This window comes from Mustela erminea, chromosome 1 (genome assembly GCF_009829155.1).
Source record: "Mustela erminea isolate mMusErm1 chromosome 1, mMusErm1.Pri, whole genome shotgun sequence".
Taxonomy (NCBI): domain Eukaryota; kingdom Metazoa; phylum Chordata; class Mammalia; order Carnivora; family Mustelidae; genus Mustela; species Mustela erminea.
In genome coordinates this window covers 174,644,621-174,666,083 of record NC_045614.1, presented here as the reverse complement: position 1 = coordinate 174,666,083, position 21,463 = coordinate 174,644,621, and the positions used below count along the sequence as shown (strand labels likewise).

General features: G+C 40.7%; 1 protein-coding gene across 2 annotated transcripts in view; it reads left to right on the top strand.

Annotated features, from left to right (window-relative positions):
* Positions 1-21,460, top strand: part of CRYBG3 (crystallin beta-gamma domain containing 3) — a 111,550-nt gene extending 90,090 nt beyond the window's left edge. For both annotated transcript variants that reach the window (XM_032351514.1, XM_032351524.1), the window contains 5 exons: positions 8,955-9,094; positions 11,979-12,102; positions 17,460-17,618; positions 18,853-19,012; positions 19,762-21,460. In XM_032351514.1, the coding sequence (XP_032207405.1) occupies positions 8,955-9,094; positions 11,979-12,102; positions 17,460-17,618; positions 18,853-19,012; positions 19,762-19,850 (672 nt within the window). In that variant the 3' untranslated portion in view covers positions 19,851-21,460. The remainder of the gene's footprint in view (positions 1-8,954; positions 9,095-11,978; positions 12,103-17,459; positions 17,619-18,852; positions 19,013-19,761) is intronic.
* Positions 21,461-21,463: the final 3 nt, after the last annotated feature.

The following is a 21,463-nucleotide window of genomic DNA, read 5'->3' as shown; positions in this document are numbered from 1 at the left end:
AGCCACAGCCACTTGAATAAGATTAAAACCAAACCAAACAAAAACATTAAGAAGAAACAAAATTGTCAAGAGTATGTACAGACAAATTCTTAGAGTTAATAAGAATTTTTAGGAAGTTTCTGGATATAAAGAAAATGCCAATTAAACTACCAGGTACTTAAGAATCTAACAAAGTGCTAATACGTCCTTTATGCAGAAAGGTATTTAGAAGACTTTATTGAAGGGTGTAAAAGATGAAGTGATGTAACCTTTTATAGATGGAGAAAACTCAATATTGTGAAGCTGTGGTCCTGTCCAAATTAATACACTTCCAGGCAAAATGCTTATAGAATCTTCTGTCTTTCTAGGGGTGTGTCTTTTTAGGGTGGGACGGGAACACGTGAGAAACTTATCCTAGGTTTGGAGAAGACAGGGATCCAAAATAGCCAAGATAATTCTTAAGAACAACAGGCAAGATCATTTGTCTTCCCAAGTATATATTGCAGCTACAACAATAATAATTAAGATGGTGGGTAGACATGGAAGGAGAGACAATGAAAGAGTGGAAGCAGAGAGCATAGAAACTGACCTTCATGAATAATGGAATTGGAAGCTGACCGAAATAGCATTACAATGAGGATATTATGAGCTATTAAATAAATAGTGTTGGGACAGTTGGCTCTTTACATGGAAAAAAAAACCCCAAGAGTTAGAATTTTGGTTTACTCGAAACTCAAAAATAAGTTCCAGATGGATTATGGCCATCTAAATGTGAAAAACAAGCTTTAAAACTTAGAGGAAAATATGGAAACTCACCTAATGATAATGGAGTACAATGGATTTGGAAAAAAAAAATGTGCAGGTCGGTAGAAGAAAGGTAAAAGGCAAGTATATTCATCTCCTATTGCTGCTGTAACCAATTACCACAAACTTAGTGGCTTACAGCAACAAACTGTCTCACAGTTCTAGAGATCTCAATGGTCTTAGTGTGGTAAAATGAAGATGCCGGCAGGACTGCATTCCTTCCAGAAAATGCTAAGGGGAGTATCTGTTTCCTTATGAATTTTCCAGCTTCTCAAGGTCCTCAGCATTCCTTGGCTCATGGCCATTATCTGTCTTCAGAGTGTATCACCCCTACTTCTCTCTGTCCTCTGACCCTCCTGCCTTTCTCTTATAAGGACCCTTGTGATTGTATTTTAGGCCTCTTTGGATAATCCAGACTAATATCCCCACCTCAGGATTTTTAATTTTTAATCACATCTGCAAAGTCCCCTTTAGCACATCAGGAAGCATATTTACAGGTTCCAGGGATGAGGATGTGAATATTTGGGGGGTGGAGTGGGGGGGGGGGGAGAGGTGTAGAAGTGGGGGAATATTAATTTTTTAGCCTATCACAGCAAGCCTCAGACTGGGAGAATATATTTGCAGCCCTTATAAAACCTGTAAAGGTTTAGTGTACAGAATATAAAAAGAACTCTTTCAAATCAGTTGAGAAAAAAGGAAAGCCTATTTCAAAACTTGGCAAGAGGACACAAAAAGGCAGTTTGTAGAAGAGAGGAAAATGGCTAAGGATATGCAAAAAATGTTAAACCTCACTAGTAATCAAGTAAATGAAAAATAAAACAATAATTAGGTAACATTACCTTACTTGAGATATGAACATGTGAATGTCTGACAACACCTGGGTTTGGTGGGGTGGGAAAGAAATGGAATTATTCATGCACAGCTTTCGGAAGGAGGGTCGGTTACATGGAGCAGGGTGCGGGAACAAGAATGTTTGTTGCAGCACTGGTGGATGAAACGTGAGATCCAGGTATTACTAACGGGTGTTATCGTAAGATACATTTCAGTGGTATTTAAAAACAAAGGATGCATGACCATTAGTGAAGTATAAAAATACGAGCTAGAAGGATTCACATCTTCAGCATAGTGGTTACCTTTACAGAGGAAGAGAGGTTCAAATTTAGCCACACCTGTTATGTTTTATGTATTTATAAAATTCAGTACAAATATAAAAAATTTATTATTTTTGGGTGTTGGTTACATGGTCATCTATACATTCTTTTTCAAATGCAGCATAATTTATTTTTAAAGGGAAACCAATTAGGAAAGGTAGATCTATAATGAAACCTATTATCTAAGCCAAATGAAAGCAGTTCTCTGAGGAGGATTATAGTTCACTGAAGAGTCTAGTCTAAGAGCCTGATAGACCCATACTTATCAGCTGAGTGGACCTAGGCATGTTTCTGACTACCCTACGTCTCAACTTTGTTATCTAATAAAATGTGAGGTTTAAACAAGCTAATACATGTGCAGCCTTTAGCTCATGGTAAGCACTCAGTACTAGAACAGCTCACAGACAATAACTAATATGTGTCATGCAACATCAAGACTACCATGAACTCGTGAGGCTGAAGGGATTTATATGTTTTTGTTTTTAATAGGCCAGACTTAAAAGATTCCAGATTACAGTCTTATGAGAGCTTTATGAGCCTTCTGTTAAATTTATATCATTTCACATAACTTTTTGCCAGCACACTGTTTAGTACTGCTCTGGAACAGAGTGGTATTAGAGGTATGCATTATGGTTATTTTTCTTTAATTCACTTAAGTTGTACTTAGTGTTTTAGCCATGGTTCTTTTGGCAAAGGGTTGAGATGAAGTGATGTTGTCAGGCTATACAGATATGGCTGTTTTCAGTGGCTGATGGCTGAATATTTTGAAGAGTGTATATTATACTTAGAGTCTAACCAAGTAATGTAATCCTGAGGGTACAATAAACACCTTTTCCAGATAAGTGGTGATTTGAAACTCAAAAGAACTATACAGTTGCCAAAGTAAAGAGCTGTTTCAAGTAAAAAATTAGATTTATCCAATTATATTAAAAGTATGTAGATGTAGGGATGCCTGGGTGGCTCAGTTGGTTGGACAGCTGCCTTCAGCTCAGGTCATGATCCCGGAGTCCCAGAATCGAGTCCCGCATCAGGCTCCCAGCTCCATGGGGAGTCTGCTTCTCCCTCTGACCTTCTCCTCACTCACGCTCTCTCTCACTGTCTCTCTCTCAAATAAATAAATAAAATCTTAAAAAAAAAAAAAAAAGTATGTAGATGTAAATGTGGTCCTTGTAGCAGAGTACTTGTACCAGGATCTCAGAACTTCCAGTTCAGGTGGTTGACACACTTTTTAAGCCACAGAGGGAGGTAAGAATAGGGGACATATGTATTCCCCAGTCAAGCAAGTTGGAGTCAAGTGCTCCAGACAACAGAAGCCAATCAGAAATACTATTCTATGTTATAATCACTGGTTTTAGAATCTGTTAAGCCATAATGTAGGAGTGAAGAACATGGCCTCTGAGGTCCTGTTCTCTGGATTCGAATGCCAGCTCTTCCACTGCTCTGTGTCACCTGGGCCTTGACTCTTCATCTGTAAAGTGAGGACAAAAATACCACCCACATCAGTGAGAACTTTTATGGGTTAAAAAGTGAACAAATTCACAGTCCCCTAATCTCAATGTATTTGGAGATTTGGGATTTTTCTACTTTTAAATAGTGGTATGATTCACACATAGCCTTTAAGGAAATATTCCCAAAGGGTCCCAAAGGGTCCCAAAGGGTTTGAAATAGCACCACATAATTAAACTCATTCCTATTACTATAGCAAATATATTTATAGCTATACACATTGGAGAAATATTAGAAGTAGCCTTCCACTTATTCAGGTCAGGTTTTGTTGCCAATTGAATTAGGGGGGTGGAAATTGGTTTTAGAGCTTCTTTGGTTTCAGGATTATGGGTAAGGGGTCACGGATGCCGGAAGCTAAGCAAGGTTGGGCCTGGTTGGTGCTTGGATGGGAGGGGTTATGGGTGGATATTTTTATATATAATGCCTGGCACTCAGGAAGGTGCTATATATCTTAGTTATTACTGGCATTGTCATTTAAAATGTATTTTACTTGATGGGATGATGAGGGATATGTAGGGTTTTTTTTTTTTTCTCATTAAAAGTTTTTTCATACAATTTGTTCAAGTATTCCTTTTCTTTCTTAGCTATGTCCTCTTTTTAGAAAAGGTGTCTGATCTTTGCCTAGCTTAGACTTGACCCAGCAGGAATGTCCTGTTACTGCTGACACCTAAGAAGAGCTTTTGGCCCCAAATGGTGGGCTGTCTTTTAAGTTAACATGGACAGAGGCCACGACATTTGTAGAGCTCAGATTGTAGTTAAGTTCTGGTGTTTCCTATTGTCATTGCAAAGTTCAGATTATTCTGTAGTCTGCAGTTTTGAAGACTGTTAATAGTTTATATTTCTACTTTCATGTCTGGAAAATGTATCAGAAACAAATGTGATTTTTAAGATAGGTCTTGAGGGTTCTTTATTTCTGACTGATGACCTGCCAGTTCCCCTCCATTGTCCTGTCCACATTAGCACTTACGTTGACCTTCCTAACCTTTACGTACATTTTTAAATCAAGGGCATTTATAAATTTAAGTATATTTTATAAATTAAAACTACTTAAATTTAAACAATTTAATCAGAGAAAGATCAAGTTAAATATGTATTAAACCTCTAAAGGGTAGATGACTTTAAGCTTGGAAATAATGGATGTTCTCAGATGAAAAGTCTGATGGATTGAGCCACATGATGACCCCATTGTTGTTAATGAAGGAGTGAGGTATTTTTACTGATTTCTATAAACTCATAAAAAAATACTGTCTCAGTTATTTTCTATAATTTCGTTCCCAGTCTCCTCACGTCATCATTTTAAAACCTATCTTCTGTGATCCCCAGCATCAACTTTTACATTGTATGCTAAAATTTGTAGACACAGAATTGCCAGATTGTCTTTAAATTGGGGAGTGAATTGGGGAGTGATAATGGCAGTCTTTTAAAAAATGTCTTTATGGGCATTTTGCAAAAGGAAGAAGAAAAATATACACAGGTCCTTTTTTTCTCAGAATAACATTTAGCATTTAAGTTACATTCTCATAGTAAGCTTTTAGTTTTTTCCCTCTTGGGTTTAAAACAGTACATTATGTGAGTCTTTTTAAGTACAGGCATCTGTCAATCCACGTTAATACAGGCATCTGTCAGTCCACCACAGTGAACTTTTTACCTGGGAGAATGTTGCTAATGGTTGATTGTGAGCCCTGATCGGGCTTCTTGCCTGTCTGCCCTTCCTTACTAATTAATAACTCAACCAAGTGTGTAAAGCGGTGAGCCGAAATGCATGTATTTATCTATCTATCTATCTATCTATCTATCTATCTATCTATCTGTCTATCTAATTAGTTAGTAAATTTAAGGGTGAGGATGTTGGGGAAAGTCCAACAATAAAGTCAGGAGCTTATGTGTGAATTTTGGTTGTCCACCTTCAGTTACCAGTTCTAGTGGGTAATTTAAGTCTGATGTTGGCTACATTTTTACATTTCTAACCTGCTGTTCTGGACTCCTATAAGGATATTTCTTCTATAAGCTCTTGGGATGCTTCCAATTTTGATTTTATAGGTAGCAGAGGAGGTGCCGAATCTTGCTTGTGGTCTTCCAGTGACTAGAGATGAATTTCTATTCCTGACCTAGTTTATGGTGTTTACTGAAGGAAAATCAATGCTTCTGGGCAGCCCATTTATGCCTGCCTTATTGTCTCACTTCACACAGTGACGGGTACATTCTTTTCCAGTATCCTCTAATTCCTAAATCTGTATTGTCCATTACCACAGCACGAGCCACATGTGATTATTTAATATTTATATCTGTAATATTTATATTTAATATTTAGTTCAATAAAGTAAACAAATTCAGTCCCGTGGCCCCACACACAAGCCACATTTCACATGATCAGTAGCCACATGTGGAAGAGCGCAGATACGCAACCTTTCTCTCACTGCAGATGGTTCTGTTGGACCCCACTTCAGACCTTCCCTAGTCAGCAGGGAACCTTCGCCACATGATGTAAAGAGAAAATGACTCACCTATTAAAAACCTGGACATTTCTTTGGCATTCTTTTTCTATCTTTCCTTGTATTTCATCCTTTCAAAGTGCTCTTTTCCCTCATGGACTGATTCCAGTCAGAGGTTCTGAACTGATGGGAAACAGTGGGCTGGACCACTCACTTCTTCTGTAGTACCTTCCCTCTTCTCTTGCAGTAGTCAGCCTCTTTCTATCCACCCCCAATCCCCCGCCCCGTCACCTTCCACTGTGCCTGCAAACATGGGCCTAGGCCACTAGCCCATTTCCTTCCTTCTCTTCACCAAAGATCTCTGAAAAATAGCCTGTGCACCCCATCTACGATTCTTACAGCCTAGATTCCACCCTCCTCTCCTCTGTGCCACTCAGGGAATTTTCTTACAGGTTTCCAGCTGCCACCTGATCACCAGACTGCAGACGCCTCATCACAGCCGCCCTCTTCCTCACCATGGGAGAATTTGACACTGAGGACAACTCTTCCTCATCCTTCCCTTTCCCCTTGTCTTCTGGAGTGTTTTGTCTTTGGGCTCCCTTCTCCTAGTACACTCCACCCCCTCACAGCTCTGTCCTCCTCCATATCCCCCCACTGGCCCCCCGGCTGGCTTGTGTTTCCCAGCTGTGGGGAGTTGCCATACATACTTACCATGCCTACATTGGATTTGTTTCCCTGACCTCCAGATCAAACAGTCCAGTGTTTGGTAAACACTTCTGTTCAGATTATCCTGTGTCTACCTCAGCATTAAAACATTCAGTCCTAAATAGAAGTTCTTAGCTTCTGGATACATTTTGCCTCCAGATTTCCTCATATATAATAAATTATACCACCATGCCCCAGCCACATCTTTTCACATCTTTTTCTGTATTTACTCCTTCCATATGTTTGCCTTATTCTATCTATTTTATCACTGTGATAGTAATTCTGGGTGTCTCTTATTCACCTGTCCTAACCTTCCAGCAGCCTCCCCCACCAAAACATACTTGTAGGTCTGGCCCTCTTTTTATCTGGACTAGAGTATTTTCCCCCATATACTTCCATTTATTCCATTCTTTATTCTTCACTCATGTTGTTGTCTGATAGATTTCTTGAAGTCCATTTATTTTTTTTTTAAAGATTTTATTTATTTATCAGAGAGAGAGAGGGGGAGAGAGCGAGCACAGGCAGATGGAATGACAGGCAGAGGCAGAGGGAGAAGCAGGCTCCCTGCTGAGCAAGGAGCCCGATGTGGGACTCGATCCCAGGACGCTGGGATCATGACCTGAGCCGAAGGCAGCTGCTTAACCAACTGAGCCACCCAGGCGTCCCACTTGAAGTCCATTTAAAGAAAATCACACACAAAATAACCAAACATGTGCATAATTTACATTAATAATCACCAACTTAAATTTCTGAATGAGTATATTTCTATGGTTCAAAAATCAAAAAGTACAAAAGGCCTGTAGTCAAAACTTCAGCTCTCACTTGTGTCTTTTATCTTCTGAGATCCTAGTCTCCTGACGGGTAGTCATGGAGTAGTTTCATGGTTTTTTTGTTTGTTTGTTTGTTTTAGAAAATTGTTCTTGTATATATATGCGAATTATGTGTGTACATGTGCCTGAGTTTTCTCTTCTTTCCTACAAAGTGGAAGCATAAGAAGTACCTCCTTCCACACTGCTCTTCACTGCGTATTCGCCTCTAAAGAATACGTTTTGGAGATCTTTCATAAAGATCTCCTCATTCTTTTTACAGCCATATTTCTCTATGAATGTACCATAACTTATCTAGCCAGTCTCCTTTTGATGGACATTTAAGTCATTTCCCATCCTTTGTTATTCCAAACACTGCAGGAAAGAGTAAGGCTGTCATAATTCATTTTGCTCTTACTTGTTTATTTACAGTTCTTTGAACATCCCCAGTCCCTGCCACCAGTGCTCTGCTTCTCATGTACCAGCCCACTCTTAGCTCCCCATCCAAGAGCCTTCAAGGACTCCCCATTGGCAGTAAATCTGTCTCTGCCTGTCAGTGGCAAGGAGAAGCAGACAGACAGTTCAATACCCATAGCAAACAGTGGGGGCACCTGACACTTTTCTGTCGGACTCGATCTGGCCAAGTGGGTCTATTTGCCTTTCCCTTCACATGTTCCTCTGGGCATTTGTCTCCCTTCCTTTGTATAGAGTGCCTTGCCTCCATTCTCTCTGGGCCTGTCCAAACCCACTGCCTCCTTAAAGACCGAACTCACATACCACAGCATCCACATCCATGGAGCTTCCTCGATTCCTGCTCCCTTCTGCTAAAAAGAATCTAGTCTTCTAGATTCTGAGTACTCTCAGGGCATATCCTTTCCTACCCTGGATTCCATTTCAGTGTCTTTGCAGTTCTCCTAACTTAGTTACTAATGCCCCGAACACAAGGAACAGCACCTTGCTTTGTCCTCTCATACCTGAAAAGCCTTCTAGCGTGGTGTCCTGCATAGACCAATGAATGGAAAAGAGCAAAGTTGATTGTGTTCTTTGACACAAGAGGTTGAGAAATATTAACTGCTAACGTGAAAAGCAGTCCTGTCCCTGGGCATTCTGGCTTCTTTTTTTTTTTTTTTCCCTGTAAATTAAAAATGTCTTTTTCTTCCTCCTAGGAATGTTTTTAAGAATCTAGAGTCACCAAGTGTTGCATTGTCAGTGACAGCTACTGTGGCCTTCTGGGGAAACCAGGGTGCCATTCCATCCCATGTTTATTCTGTTACCAGCTACAAGCACTGGCAAGACCATGATGTCCATATCACAGCACAACAGACCTTAATTGGAACGAAATGTCCATTTTCATTATGAGATTGATTGCTCTTCTAGAACTTTAATTTACTAAAGAAGTGAACAAAAATTATGAATAGGATTTAATCTCACCAGTGCAGTTTTGACTATAACGTCATTAGAAGGTAGACCAGTGGACTGTTTGCATTCGAGAACACTGGGTAGGCTGCCTTGGAGGTAACTGAAATGAGGTCACCATGTACGTTGATGCTTGCACTTTTTTGTGCTCTTAGGTTTTTGAAGAACCCTCCATTAGCCTTTTTGCTCTGGAACATTGTGAGGGAAGAGAGCTGCATCTAGAAGACGCTGTGAACTCCGTTCTGAACAAGGACCTGCACTTTTACACCCAGTCCGTCTGGGTAAAAAGTGGACTGTAAGTATGGGACAGTGCTTGGCCTGCTTCGGTCACTGTCTTAGGAGAGAGTTGCACAGTTGCTTTTGATTTCCCCACTGCTGCTGTTATGTGACCTGAAGATACTGCCACTCCTTTACTCTCTCACTGTAATAATGGTAGATTCTGTTCCAATGAGACAGTGGACCAGGTCCAGTATGTAGTGGCATGCGGAGGTCTCAGATAAGGGCCCTTCAGGGGAGAAGGGTTGCCATGTGCTTGGAGCCTGCTTCTTAGTATAGGTGGACCAGATGACCTTAACCAGTCGAGCCCACTTCCCTTTCAGGACATATGTAATGAAATCAGTAACTTCTTTGGTTGACACCATTGCCTGCCTAACACAACTATTTGTAAGACTCTTAGTGTTTTGTTGTCTTTTGATATGGCATCTTGTTTGCTCTAGAACTCTTTGTTCCAGGTACTTATCTCCACACTGAAGATCCTGGTGGACCCGGCCCAGCCACCAGTGTTGCTGTTCATATAGGTTGTCAGGGTGCATCCGGGGTGTGTGGGGCCTGCACTTACACAATTTGGGAGACTGCTTTACAAAAAGATATGAACAATTATGGTTACATAAATTAGGTATGAACTTGCATATTTATTTAGAACAAAAATGGTAAAGGCCTGCCTGTGAGAGGACTTGAGGTGAAGGCTGGAAGTCCTCCTGGGGGATCTGCCTCTCAGGGTGTTTCTGGAGTGTGGGCACGGAAGCCGCCCCTCCTCCCCTACTGCTGCTGTTTGGGTACCAGAAGTCAGCTCAAAGAAAACACATAGCTCACGAAGATTAATGTAAAGATGATTGTTTTTATTTCTTATGACTTTTAAATTGAGTGATAATCAACTCTGCTTATATAAATATTTGGGGATAACATAGCCAAGAATATAAATTGATTTGAAAAATAAGTCAACTATTATAATAAATGGTTTTTGAATTATTCACATGTATAGCAATTTTTCTTCTTCAAAGCATTTGACATTGGTGTTTCTTAAATGTAAATTGACTCACTGTCTCTAAGCATAATAATCCCCATACTATATACCTGTACATTATTTACCACTGAACTAAGTCTGTTGGCATTGAAAGCTACATCCCTGTGATATAGGACTTGTACAGCATTTTTATACTTTTCTTTATACTCCTACATGGAACTGATAATTACTGACTCACTTGTAATTTCTTACCAACTTATTTCAGTCTTTTGTAGAAAACTGGCACTTTTTAACCTTGACTTTATTTCTTCTCCTTAGCTTATTATCCACCTACTCTCCCTGTTCTGGATTCTCGGTAAGAGAATGGGAACACAGAGTAAGGAATAGGGAAGGCTGTCGAACGGTTTTCTTAGGCTACAGATGGCTTAGAATATGACAGTGCACAGCCAGCTACCCTCAGTGACAAGTTTTGTTTTGTTTAATCCCCATATTATCGCATATCTCTGATTTGTGATTATAATAACAGTCAAGATTTAATGCCTTTTGGTTGTGGAATTCGCTGAGATTAATATAGAGAGAGGTGCAATTTATAAAGTCTTGCCTAGGTTTTATAACTGAAATTTCCCTGCCTATTTAAAAAGTCTACACAGCTGGGGAGATAGATAAGCATTTCTATGGTCACGCTGTCCTGACTCTGCACCAGTCTGATGGCTTAGATTTGTGTAGGCGAGAAGGGGTAGAGGAAAGGTCATCTGTCCTATCATCCATCCGTGAAAAACCAGGCCAAGCCTGATCTTGACTGTGGGGGCAGGGTGCTCTGTCTGAACCAAGCAAGCTAGCCACCCTGTCTTCCACACGTAAGTTCTGAAAGCCCTGTTTGTGGTCACCTGGAGTGGTGACCTGGAGTCCTGAGAATTAGATCTTCTTAGTAGTCCCTGCTTACTCCCCTTCGCTATTCAGCTTGATAACCACCTCCATCGGGCTCAGCAGACTTTGTCTGGAAGGGACCAGATGGCATTTTCGGTCTGTTGGCCCTCCCATCTCCCTCACGACTATTCGGGCGCTGCTGTGGGGCGAATGCAGCTGGTGTCAGTCAGTAAAGGAACGGGCATGGCTGCCTGCCCCAGAGGTTTCAAGACTCGTCTCAGGGCCATGCAGGGTTCTATGCGCTCTCACTTGGCCCAAGTGGAAGGCCCCAGGGGTATTGAGGATTTGCAAAAGCTCTTGGGCCTTAAAGCAAGACAGGGGATTTCTGTGGATCATATGAAGCTGTCCCTGGTGGCCTTGGGGAAATTATAGGAGGAGGTGTGTCTGAGTGGTCTCTGAAGCCCCCAGGAGGGGCCCTGGAGCGCAGGGGAGGACGCAGCCAGACGTGGGAGCAGGAACTAGTGCTGCGTAACTGGAAACAGTGAGAGGCTATGGTCTGTCTTTGAAGGTTGAAGAGTTATGAAAAAAGACAATATTAGCAAAAAAACACAGAATTTTAGACCTGGTGGGAACCTTGTTTTAGCAGGTTAGAAACCAGAATCCTAGTTGGAATGCAAATCTTTTGAGCCCCCAGTGCAATGGGCTTTCACCTAGTCCTTCCTGCCTTTCCATTATACTTTTTTTCCCTTAAAAATCTATAAGCCTAGAAGTTGGTTTTTTTTTTTTTTTTAAAGATTTTTATTTATTTATTTGACAGTAGATGGAGAGGCAGGCAGAGAGAGAGAGAGAGAGGGAAGCAGGCTCCTTGCTGAGCAGAGAGCCTGATGCGGGACTCGATCCCAGGACCCTGAGATCATGACCTGAGCCGAAGGCAGCGGCTTAAACCACTGAGCCACCCAGGCGCCCCTAAGCCTAGAAGTTTTAAAGAATGAACCTTGTATAAAAGAAGGTATTTTTGACAAGGTTTTGCATTTTAAGTACCCTAATTTTTTTTCCTGCTCTCATATAGGTGGATAGCTTATGAAGGATCCAATTTCTTAGGAAGACAAATCTTACTTGAGCCTAATGAGATCCCCAACTGGACAGCATTCAGCGGATGGAAAACAATTGGTTCCCTCCGTCCTATGAAGCAGGTAAGGAGAAAAAAAAAAAACACACACACACACACAATTAAAAAAACCCCGTAAGACCCAAAATAGCTTGATTTTTTAGTAGAAATGTCATGAACCTTAGAAATGAAATATTGATCATTTAGTTTGACGTTTATGTTACAGGGGCTCCAATTAGGATGAGGAATCTTAGAGACATTAACCAGTTTGTTAAGTTGTATCTAAAGTCAGTGTTGGATTTTAGCTTTGAGTCCAAAGTCTTATTGACCCTACTGACTTCTCATGGAAAAATGAGCAGCATAAGCTCTGTGGGAAGCAAAGAAAACAATGAACTCTGAGTCTGCCCTAGTTCTACTTTCTAAGTATTGGGACTTTTTTCCTCTATTTACGTAAAACTCAGGATAAATCTTGGTATTTATGACACACCTACTGCTTGTTAGTCTTCTTTTCAAAATCTTCCTGTATCCTTTGGGATATGAGCTGATCTTCTCAATGTGCCTGTGTGCTATGGCCCCCTTGCTTCTCCAGCCTGTTCCCTCACTGGTCTCCTCCTCACTCAGATGGGGCCATGACACAGCCACCAACGTGCAGACTGCTTTCCCGCTTAGGTTCTTAAGGTGTGTCCCCTGTCCAGAAGTTTCTTCCCTCCTTCTTTGCCTGGCTAATTCTACTCATCTCTGTGTCCCATCTTCCAGGATGCCTCTTTCACCCTCTCTCCTAGTCTGAATTAGATCCTAAAAGACCTGGTTCTTTCTTTTCCTACAAAGATGAGGCATAAAGTCTGTAACCACATGGTTGTAGTTGGACGGGGCATGTTCTTACTCTACCACACGCCCGGGAAGGCAGGGGCTGTGCATGTTTGGCTTGTAGTTCTACCCCTAGTATCTGGCACAGTGTCTGGCACATTGTAAGAGTTCAGGGGCTGTTTAATGAAGGAGTAAAGGTATAAATGGATGTTTGACATGAGGCTAAGAATTGTGGAAGATTTAAGGAATAGACATGATCCTCTGCTTGGTTGGGTAAAACAAGTCCAACTCAAAATGGTACCATAAAATGCAAAACAGTGTATAGCCATCAAAAAGCTACAGGCAATGCCTGGTTTACAGAAAGGGAGTATGAGCATGTACAGAGTGGTGGAAGGTTTCACAGAAGGTGAGAAACCGAAGCCTGGCTGTTGGGTGCAGTGGTCTGTGGATACTCCATTTGAAGCCTAATTAGAAACATTTCTCACTTGATGTCAACAGCCCTTTAAGGTAGGAATTGTTATTCCCATTTTCCAGATGGGAAAATCAGGGTCAGAGAGGTAAAAGCAAATAGGCAAAAGACATCCAAATGTCAGAACCAGGGCTTGAACTCAGATTTATCTTCTAAACTTTGTGTTGAGCAACCACACCCTACTTTCCTCCAAAACAAGATCAGTATTTGCAGAGTGGCACCATATACTGCAGGCCCCAAGCTGAGGGTAGCAGAGTGGATGTAAGTGCTGAGGCTCTGACGTGCACATTGGACATATTAAGTGTTCAATAAATAGTAGCCAATAAACAATTAACCTAATTGGTCTTGCTGCCCTCCTCTCTCTCTCACATGCACACACACGTGCACCATGCTCATTCCCACCCCTCTCTGGTTCCGTTGGTTCAGATCCTAGCTCTGCCACTTGTAAGCAGTGTGAGTCTGTGTGAGGAATCCAGTTCCTCTAGTGGAACAGTGATCACACTGCGCACCTCTCAGTATTGCTTTGAACATTGAATAAGAAAAATGTATACAAATAGTCTGACACAACATCTGGCTTATATTATTACTGTGGTAATACACTTATTTTGAAAGTTCATTATTCATTGTGTCTCTTGAGAGAATCAGAGATGCTCTTTTGAGGGTGCTAAGGTTTAGCAGGCTTTTCTGGCAGAGGCTATGGTGTGGGATTTCTGACCCTCACGTATTGCTTACTCCTCACTCCTGTCACATGGGATGAGGGGTAATCACACTGAAAAGCCCTGGGGAAAAGCAAGGCAGAAGTGGGAATTCAGTTTAGCTTTTATCAACTATATAATAATGCCTAGTCCTATGTTGCTAGGAACTCTACAAGCCAAGCTGGATGCTGAGACGATTTTCCTCACTTCCAAAAAGTGGTTCCTTTTTATTATTTTTTTTTAATTTCTTTTCAGTGTTCCAGAATTCATTGTTTATGCACCACACCCAGTGCCCCATGCAATGTGTGCCCTCCACAATATCCACTACTAGGCTCACCCAACCTCCCTCTCCCTCCCCTCCAAAACCTTCAGTTAGTTCCTCAGAGTCCACAGTCTCTCAGGGTTTGTCCCCAACTCCCTTCTCCTCTCCATCTTCCCATGTCTTCCGTGATATTCCGTATGCTCCAAAAATAAGCGAAACCATATGAGAATTGACTCTCTCTGCTTGACTTATTTCACTCAGCATAATCTCTTCCAATCCCGTCCATGTTGCTACAAAAGTTGGGTATTCATTCTTTCTGATGGAGGCATAATTCTCCATAGTATATATGGATAGTATCTTATTTATCCATTTGTCTTTTGAAGGGCATCTTGATTCTTTCCACAGTTTGGCAACCGTGGCCATTGCTGCTATGAACACTGGTGTACAGATGGCCCTTCTTTTCACCACATCTGTATCTTTGGGGTAAATACCCAGTAGTGCAATTGCAGGACCATAGGGAAGCTCTATTTTTAATTTCTTAAGGAATCTCCACACTGTTTTCCAAAGTGGCTGTACCAACTTGCATTCCCACCAACAGTGTAAGAGGGTTCCCCTTTCTCCACATCCTCTCCAACACATGTTTACTGTCGTGTTGATTTTGGCCATTCTAAGCGGTATAAGGTGGTATCTCAATGTGGTTTTGATTTGAAACTCCCTGATGGCTAGTGATGATAAACATTTTTTCATGTGTCTGTTAGCCATTTGTATGTCTTCATTGGAGAAGTATCTGTTCGTGTCTTCTGCCCATTTTTTGACATGATTATCTGTTTTGTGGTTCCTTGCTGGGGAAGGTTGTCTCTGGGATTGTTCAGGGTCCTGTGATAAAGGAGAGCTAGAAAAATAGCTTCTAAGTTTATGTAAAAGTTTTTTTGGCCATTAACATTGTGCTATTGCTCATTACGCTTTAGAAACCATCTGATTCGTATTCTGGTTTAACATTTTATTTTAAAATAATATTGTTACAGGTTATTTTGCCTTTGCTTATTTAGGCCACAGCTTTAAGACCCAGCAAAGGAATTCTGGGCTTCTAAAAGGGTACTATGGGTCATTTTCTTTTTGGTAAGTTGGTACAGCAGTACCAACTGCTGTAGTTCATATTCTTGTTTGGAAATCAGTAATAATTAAAATGCGATCCTCTTTGAGTTTGGGAATTAGGGAGTCACTAAGGCACTTATAATGCAAACCAGTATTTTACAGTATAATTACAGAAGAGTCAGACTACAAGTGTGTAATAAGGGTAATTAGTACCTTACTTGAGTTAATTGATTAAAACTGTGATGTTTGGTCCTAACATAATTGGAACTCTGTCCTCTGTGAAGGTCACACCTGTTTTCTTCTACATATAAGGTAAGGAAACTAATAAAGATGTACTGAAGCCTCAAGAAATTAATAATTGCAGTGGGAGACTTACTGAATTATATAGATGTACTATCAGTCACAGATATTTAAGTACATTACTGTTGCATTATGAATGTGGAAGTGGCGCTTTGAAAACATTTAAAACATTTTGCCTAGTAGAGGTCTTTTTTTACCTGCTTTAAATTACCAGATAAAAATTTGTCCCAGAGGGATGCCTGGGTGGCTCAGTTGGTTAGGCAGCTGCCTTCGGCTCGGGTCATGATCCCAGTGTCCAGGGATCGAGTCCCACATCAGGCTCCTTGCTCAGCAGGGAGCCTGCTTCTCCCTCTGCCTCTGCCTGCCATTCTGTCTGTCTGTGCTCACTCTCTCTCCCTCTCTCTGACAAATAAATAAAATCTTAAAAAAAAAAAAAAATTTGTCCCAGAGTGTCTATTTCCATAGAAATAAGGAAAAAATTCACATAGCAGCAGTGCACCAAAATTCAACTGGTTTCCTGTTGATCTAAGGTTTAGAGTGTAGAATATGGTGGGCTTACCATGTTACATTATTGCATTTCCCTAACACATTTCTCAGAATGAAAGTGCTTCCTTAGTAAATAGTTTGTTATTTAGCAAAGTTCCCCCTAGGATGCCAACATATGACCCAAGGTGGGGATGTTGAATATCCCATCTTTTAATTCATCAAGACTGGAAGCTTAAGGCCAAAAGAATGGTTTCTGGGGAGTTTCCATCCTGTGTGATGTCCTTTCATTATCTGACTTCATTCACACTGCTACCTTTGGACTTGGTCTCTTATTCCCTGTGTCTGAGGGTAACTAGTATATTTCAGCCAACTTTATTTAGAGCATCCTGCTTAAGAGGGATGGTTTTGGTGCAGGCTGACCCAGCTTCTCCACATCTGTGGTAACTTTGTAAAATTCAGATCATAATTGGACTGTGTGTGTGTGTGTGTGTGTGTGTTTTGGGAATGATAATTGGATTTTCTTAAAGGGTTCTTCTGGTTATTAACTTAGATAATACAATGGCCCAGAAAGCATTTAGCACACTGCTTGACATATACTAAGCTCTCAATAAATATTAACTATTATCCTTAGAGGCAAGTCCTAGATTTAATATTTTATTGGAAAACTTTGGGTATATATTCCAGGCCCAGGGGATAAAGTTCTTTGTTACCCAATTTTTGAATACCTACATAGTGATTAAACATGCATGGTCTCTTCCCTTGAATTAGTGTAAAGGTCCACAAAGTATAAAGGCAAAGAGACATTACCACAGCTGCCCAGGCCCTCAGCTTCACCTGGGTTTTTCAAGACCTCCCAGAGCAGGCATTTGGCACTTAACCATAGCTCAAATGGTATGTGTGATTACTGCAGCATTGGCTAGGTTGTTGTGAGAGCCTTGCAGGTGGGCTGTACCTTGCCTTCCTGCTCGGGGTCCTCTGCCTCCCCCAGCATAGCTAGGACACAGTGGTTCCTGAATGAAACTCAGCAAGTCTGGAATGCTGCACCACCCCTTGCCATGTGGCATTCAGTAGATGAAGCTATTACCTTTTCCCCTTCCAGAAGGGCATTTTTCAAAAAAGTAGAATAGAGATTATTGTACAACTTAACCTACATGTTCAGTGGTCTAAGGCCTATCAACAGAAAAATAGCAATTCACACTTACTGGCTAAAGAGAGGAGGAGTGAGTGTGTAAACTAGAGCCCCTTACTCCTTGCCGCTAAGCTTGCCTTCTGTGAAACCTGATTTCCAGGTTAACAAGTCATTCTAAATGCCTGTTTCTCCATCCTAGCCTGCAGTGTACATCAGGATAAAGAACCGGGCCCAGGATGAGTATCTGACAGTCACTGGCAATATTGCTGACACAAGGGCCACCTCCGTGTGCGTTTCTCCCTACAGCGGGAAGACAACTCAGATCTGGCACTACTGCCGAGGACTCTTTAAATCCAAGGTAAGCAGGCACCCCGCGGACTCTGCACCCCATCTTTTGGCCTTCGATTTTTTTTTGGGGGGGAGCCAGAATCTTGCCTAATCAAATGGCATTATAAAATAATGCAACTTCCTAGAAACACTGTTGCATGATTATATCAATACTGCCATGTAAGGGTACCTGGGTGGCTCAGTCTTTAAGCGTCTGCCTTCATCTCAGTTCATGATTCCAGGGTCCTGAGATCAAGGCTCACGTCAAGCTCCCTGCTCTGGCGGGAAGCCTGCTTCTCCCTCTCTTACTCCCCCTGCTTGTGTTCCCTCTCTCGCTGCATCTCTCTCTGTCAAATAAATAAATTAAAAAAAAAAAAAAAAACCTGCCATATTACTAAAGCTTTTAACTGAGAATGTTAGAAAATTCATCTAGAAAATTCAATTTCTGTTTCAAAGTAAAAACTAAGGTTATCACATCCTATGGCTCTGCCTAAATGACGCTTTAAAACCAGTGACAACTAACTGGATCCAACAGGCCATTGTGCTCTTCTTTCTTGTGACACATTCCTTTCTCTGTGGTCCAGATAAAGTCAGCTGTTTGTGATTCTAAACATCTTGAAACTTTCAGTTTCACACTACCTAGTGAAGTAGTAGTATAGAAGTTACTAAAAAGCTTAGAAAATAAAGTTTACATTTCTTTATGACGCCTCCATTACATCTGATGTTCTGGGGAAGAGAACACCAGTTTTATTATGTCACCAATGGACTTTTCTCCTTTTGTCTCATCAACACAAATGAAAAGCACTTCAAAGCAATTATTATATGCTATCTGGCACATCATCCAATGCTTTTATAAGAAAACCACCACTCAGGGATGGCTGCATGGCTCAGTTAGGCATCTGACTCTTGATTTCAGCTCAGGTCTTGAACTCAGGGTTGTGAGTTTAAGCCCCATTGGGTGTGGAGCCTGCTTTAAAAAAAAAGAGAGAAACCAAGGTCCACCTGATACATTTATGCTAACAGAGACTTAATTTTTAATTGTAATTCAGCAAACCTTCATTTACCATCTGTTGCCAGATGCACCTCTACTTCCGTGGGTTTGTGTCTGTACCATCTCCATCCTGTAGCCCTAAAGACAACTTAAGCAGTTGGTGAAATTGTAACTATGCTGGATAGTCTTCTCTTTTAGATCAGAGCGTGTAAAGGGACCCAGTTCACTTGACTGGAGCTAACACAGTACCACCAATCTGCTTCCTAACCTTTAGGCCAGTGACACATGCCTTGATGTGATTGGAGGCCGCGACACCCCCGGGGCTAAAGTGGCTCTGTGGACCGAACACGGACAGTTCCGGCAAAAGTGGAGGCTAAACAGAAATGGCACCATCAGCTCCTATCTCAGCGATCAACTTGTCCTGGATGTTAAAGGTGGGCCTTTGAAGAAACCCAAAATTTTGTGCCCTTGGGTAGAATTTTAAATTCCAAAACTCCTCCTCCTGGGTAAAAGAAATCCTGATGCACAAAAGAAATACTAATTCATTTCTACTTAATCTGGAAAAAAGATATGCTATTTTAACAAACAAAACAATCAGTGACTTGGATCAAGCAGGAAAAGCCTAAGGACAAAATCTGAGGTTTTGTTCATTAGGACAGTTGTAAAATTCTCATTTGGTACATGATCTTTGAGAACAATTCTAAAATTAAAGCTTCGTCAGCCACAAAATGTCTCATTTCTTAGAAATCTCTTTTTGCCATGAATTGCTGTAGTCCTTAAAAAGCCCTTACTTAAAATTGATGGTAGGTATCATTTAAACTTGGTTTGGAATTGAGCAAGGTCTGGGCTGTTGCTTTAATTGGCTTAGTCACAGCCACTGTCCTTGTGGAAACAGAAACAGTGCCTGACATTCAGGGTGAGCTCTGCTCTCTCCATGCACTTTGCTCTCCAGCATTGCATTGTTGGGCACACGGCTTTGCAGGTAACGGTTTTACCTTTTAGTTTTTCAATTTGAATCATACTGTGGTTTGATTTGAGGTTAATCATGGCTAAGCTTATTTAAACTCAGCTTCCCACTTCAGGCTGCTTTGGAAATGAAGTCTTAATCCACCACACAGTGGGCTGAATACTGTTGAGCTTCTGTGTGAACAAATAATCTTTTCTTTTGGAATTCCCATTTTAGGAGGAAATTATTATGACAAGACTCATGTAATTGTAAATCAACCCCTGGAGGGAGAAGAAACACAGAAATGGGACATTGAAATATTGTGAGAGAATCTGCACAAGATTCTAGAAAGAACAAAGAAGGAATCTCACATCCCTGAGAAAGGAATTTACTTACCCTCACGGTCCTACATCACTAAGCAGAATGATGTTTTCTTCCAGCTTCTAAGACCATTGCTCTTAACCATGGAAACACTCAAGTATTCTTACCAGTTGTGTAGTGTCCTATGAAAAGCATGTTCTGATTTCTGTGAAAGGTGCTAGTCCTGCTTGGTCTCCAGTGTGTGGTGAGCAAGTTCCCTCAAGTGTGTGTTTTCTCACCTACCTACCAGACACAAGTCCTATTCCTGACTGTCATTGTAGGACACTGGTGACTGTCAGCCTGTATTAGTTATTAATATCCTAGGAGACGGTATGTGAGTGCTAATAAGCACAGGGAAACCAATTCCTTTAGGTCAAGTCATCCTTTTGCAAGATGAATTTTTTTTTTAGCAATGCCTAAAAACGTATTTATTAATAAAGCTTCCTATTAAGCTGCTGTATTAGATAAGCCTTAAAGGTTCTTCTCTACTGAGGCTTTTATAACTGAAGCACCGTTAAGTATTCGTACTTGTAACTGACCCCAGGGAAGGACCTCAGCTTTGTTCAGGAAAAAGGTTTGAATACTGGTATATTTTCTATGGCCAAACTAAAAAAGCACAAATAACTTGTGACCATCCTTGCTCTCTTTAGTAAAAGATGCCCTTCGGGTGACAAGACTAACCAGTGGTCACCTGTCCTGGTGCTGAGACCTCACCCTAGATTTTGCCTCATCCTGCCCTCAAGGAGTTGTTTAGTCACATTGTTCTTTGTCTGCCTGAAGTAGTAAAGGGAAATTCCAAAATGTTTAAATTAAAACCAAGCAGTATTTGAGCCTTGACTATACCATTTTACTTAATGGCTGAAAATTCAGTTTTTCATTTCCATTTTTAAGCAAAATCAGGTAGGATATCAAGTAATCATTACCACCTTTAAAAATTACACAGTTCTTAAGTTTAAAACCAACTCAGGAGGGAGAAATACTTAAGTTGAGACAACTGTTCCCTTTGTCCCAAACTTTTACCAAAAAGCAGAAAACTGCTCTATTTTTATATAGAAAGATTAAATACTCCAGTGATATTTTTAAATATCAGCCTATGAGCACTTTAGAATGTAAAATAACAGTGAATTGTTTAAATGCAAAGACCCACTATTTTGAGCATTTTTTTATAGAGACTTGGTCTTTCCATGTAAATACTGAATATTTTTCCTTCAATCTCAGGCTCTTTGTCATCTTTGAAGCAGCATCTATAAAATTCACATATGCCCACAGATGTGAGTCCTTTCATTAGTGTGACAGTATTTAATAAAACTTATGTTATCAGGGTAACTTTATTTTAATGGGGGGGAGGGGTTGTGTATACATGAAGGTATGTATATTTTCATTGTATAAAACCAATTTAAAATTTTTCTTTGTGTTAATTGTTTAAAAGATTTTTGTAGGGCCAATGAGGCTCTTTAAAGAAGTTGTTTCTTCCAAAGAACAACGACAAAGCCAGGTAACGACCTTTAACTTTCAATGATACATTTATTGGAGTTGTGCCTTTTCTACCACACTGGAATAAATGAGTTTGCCAGAAGTA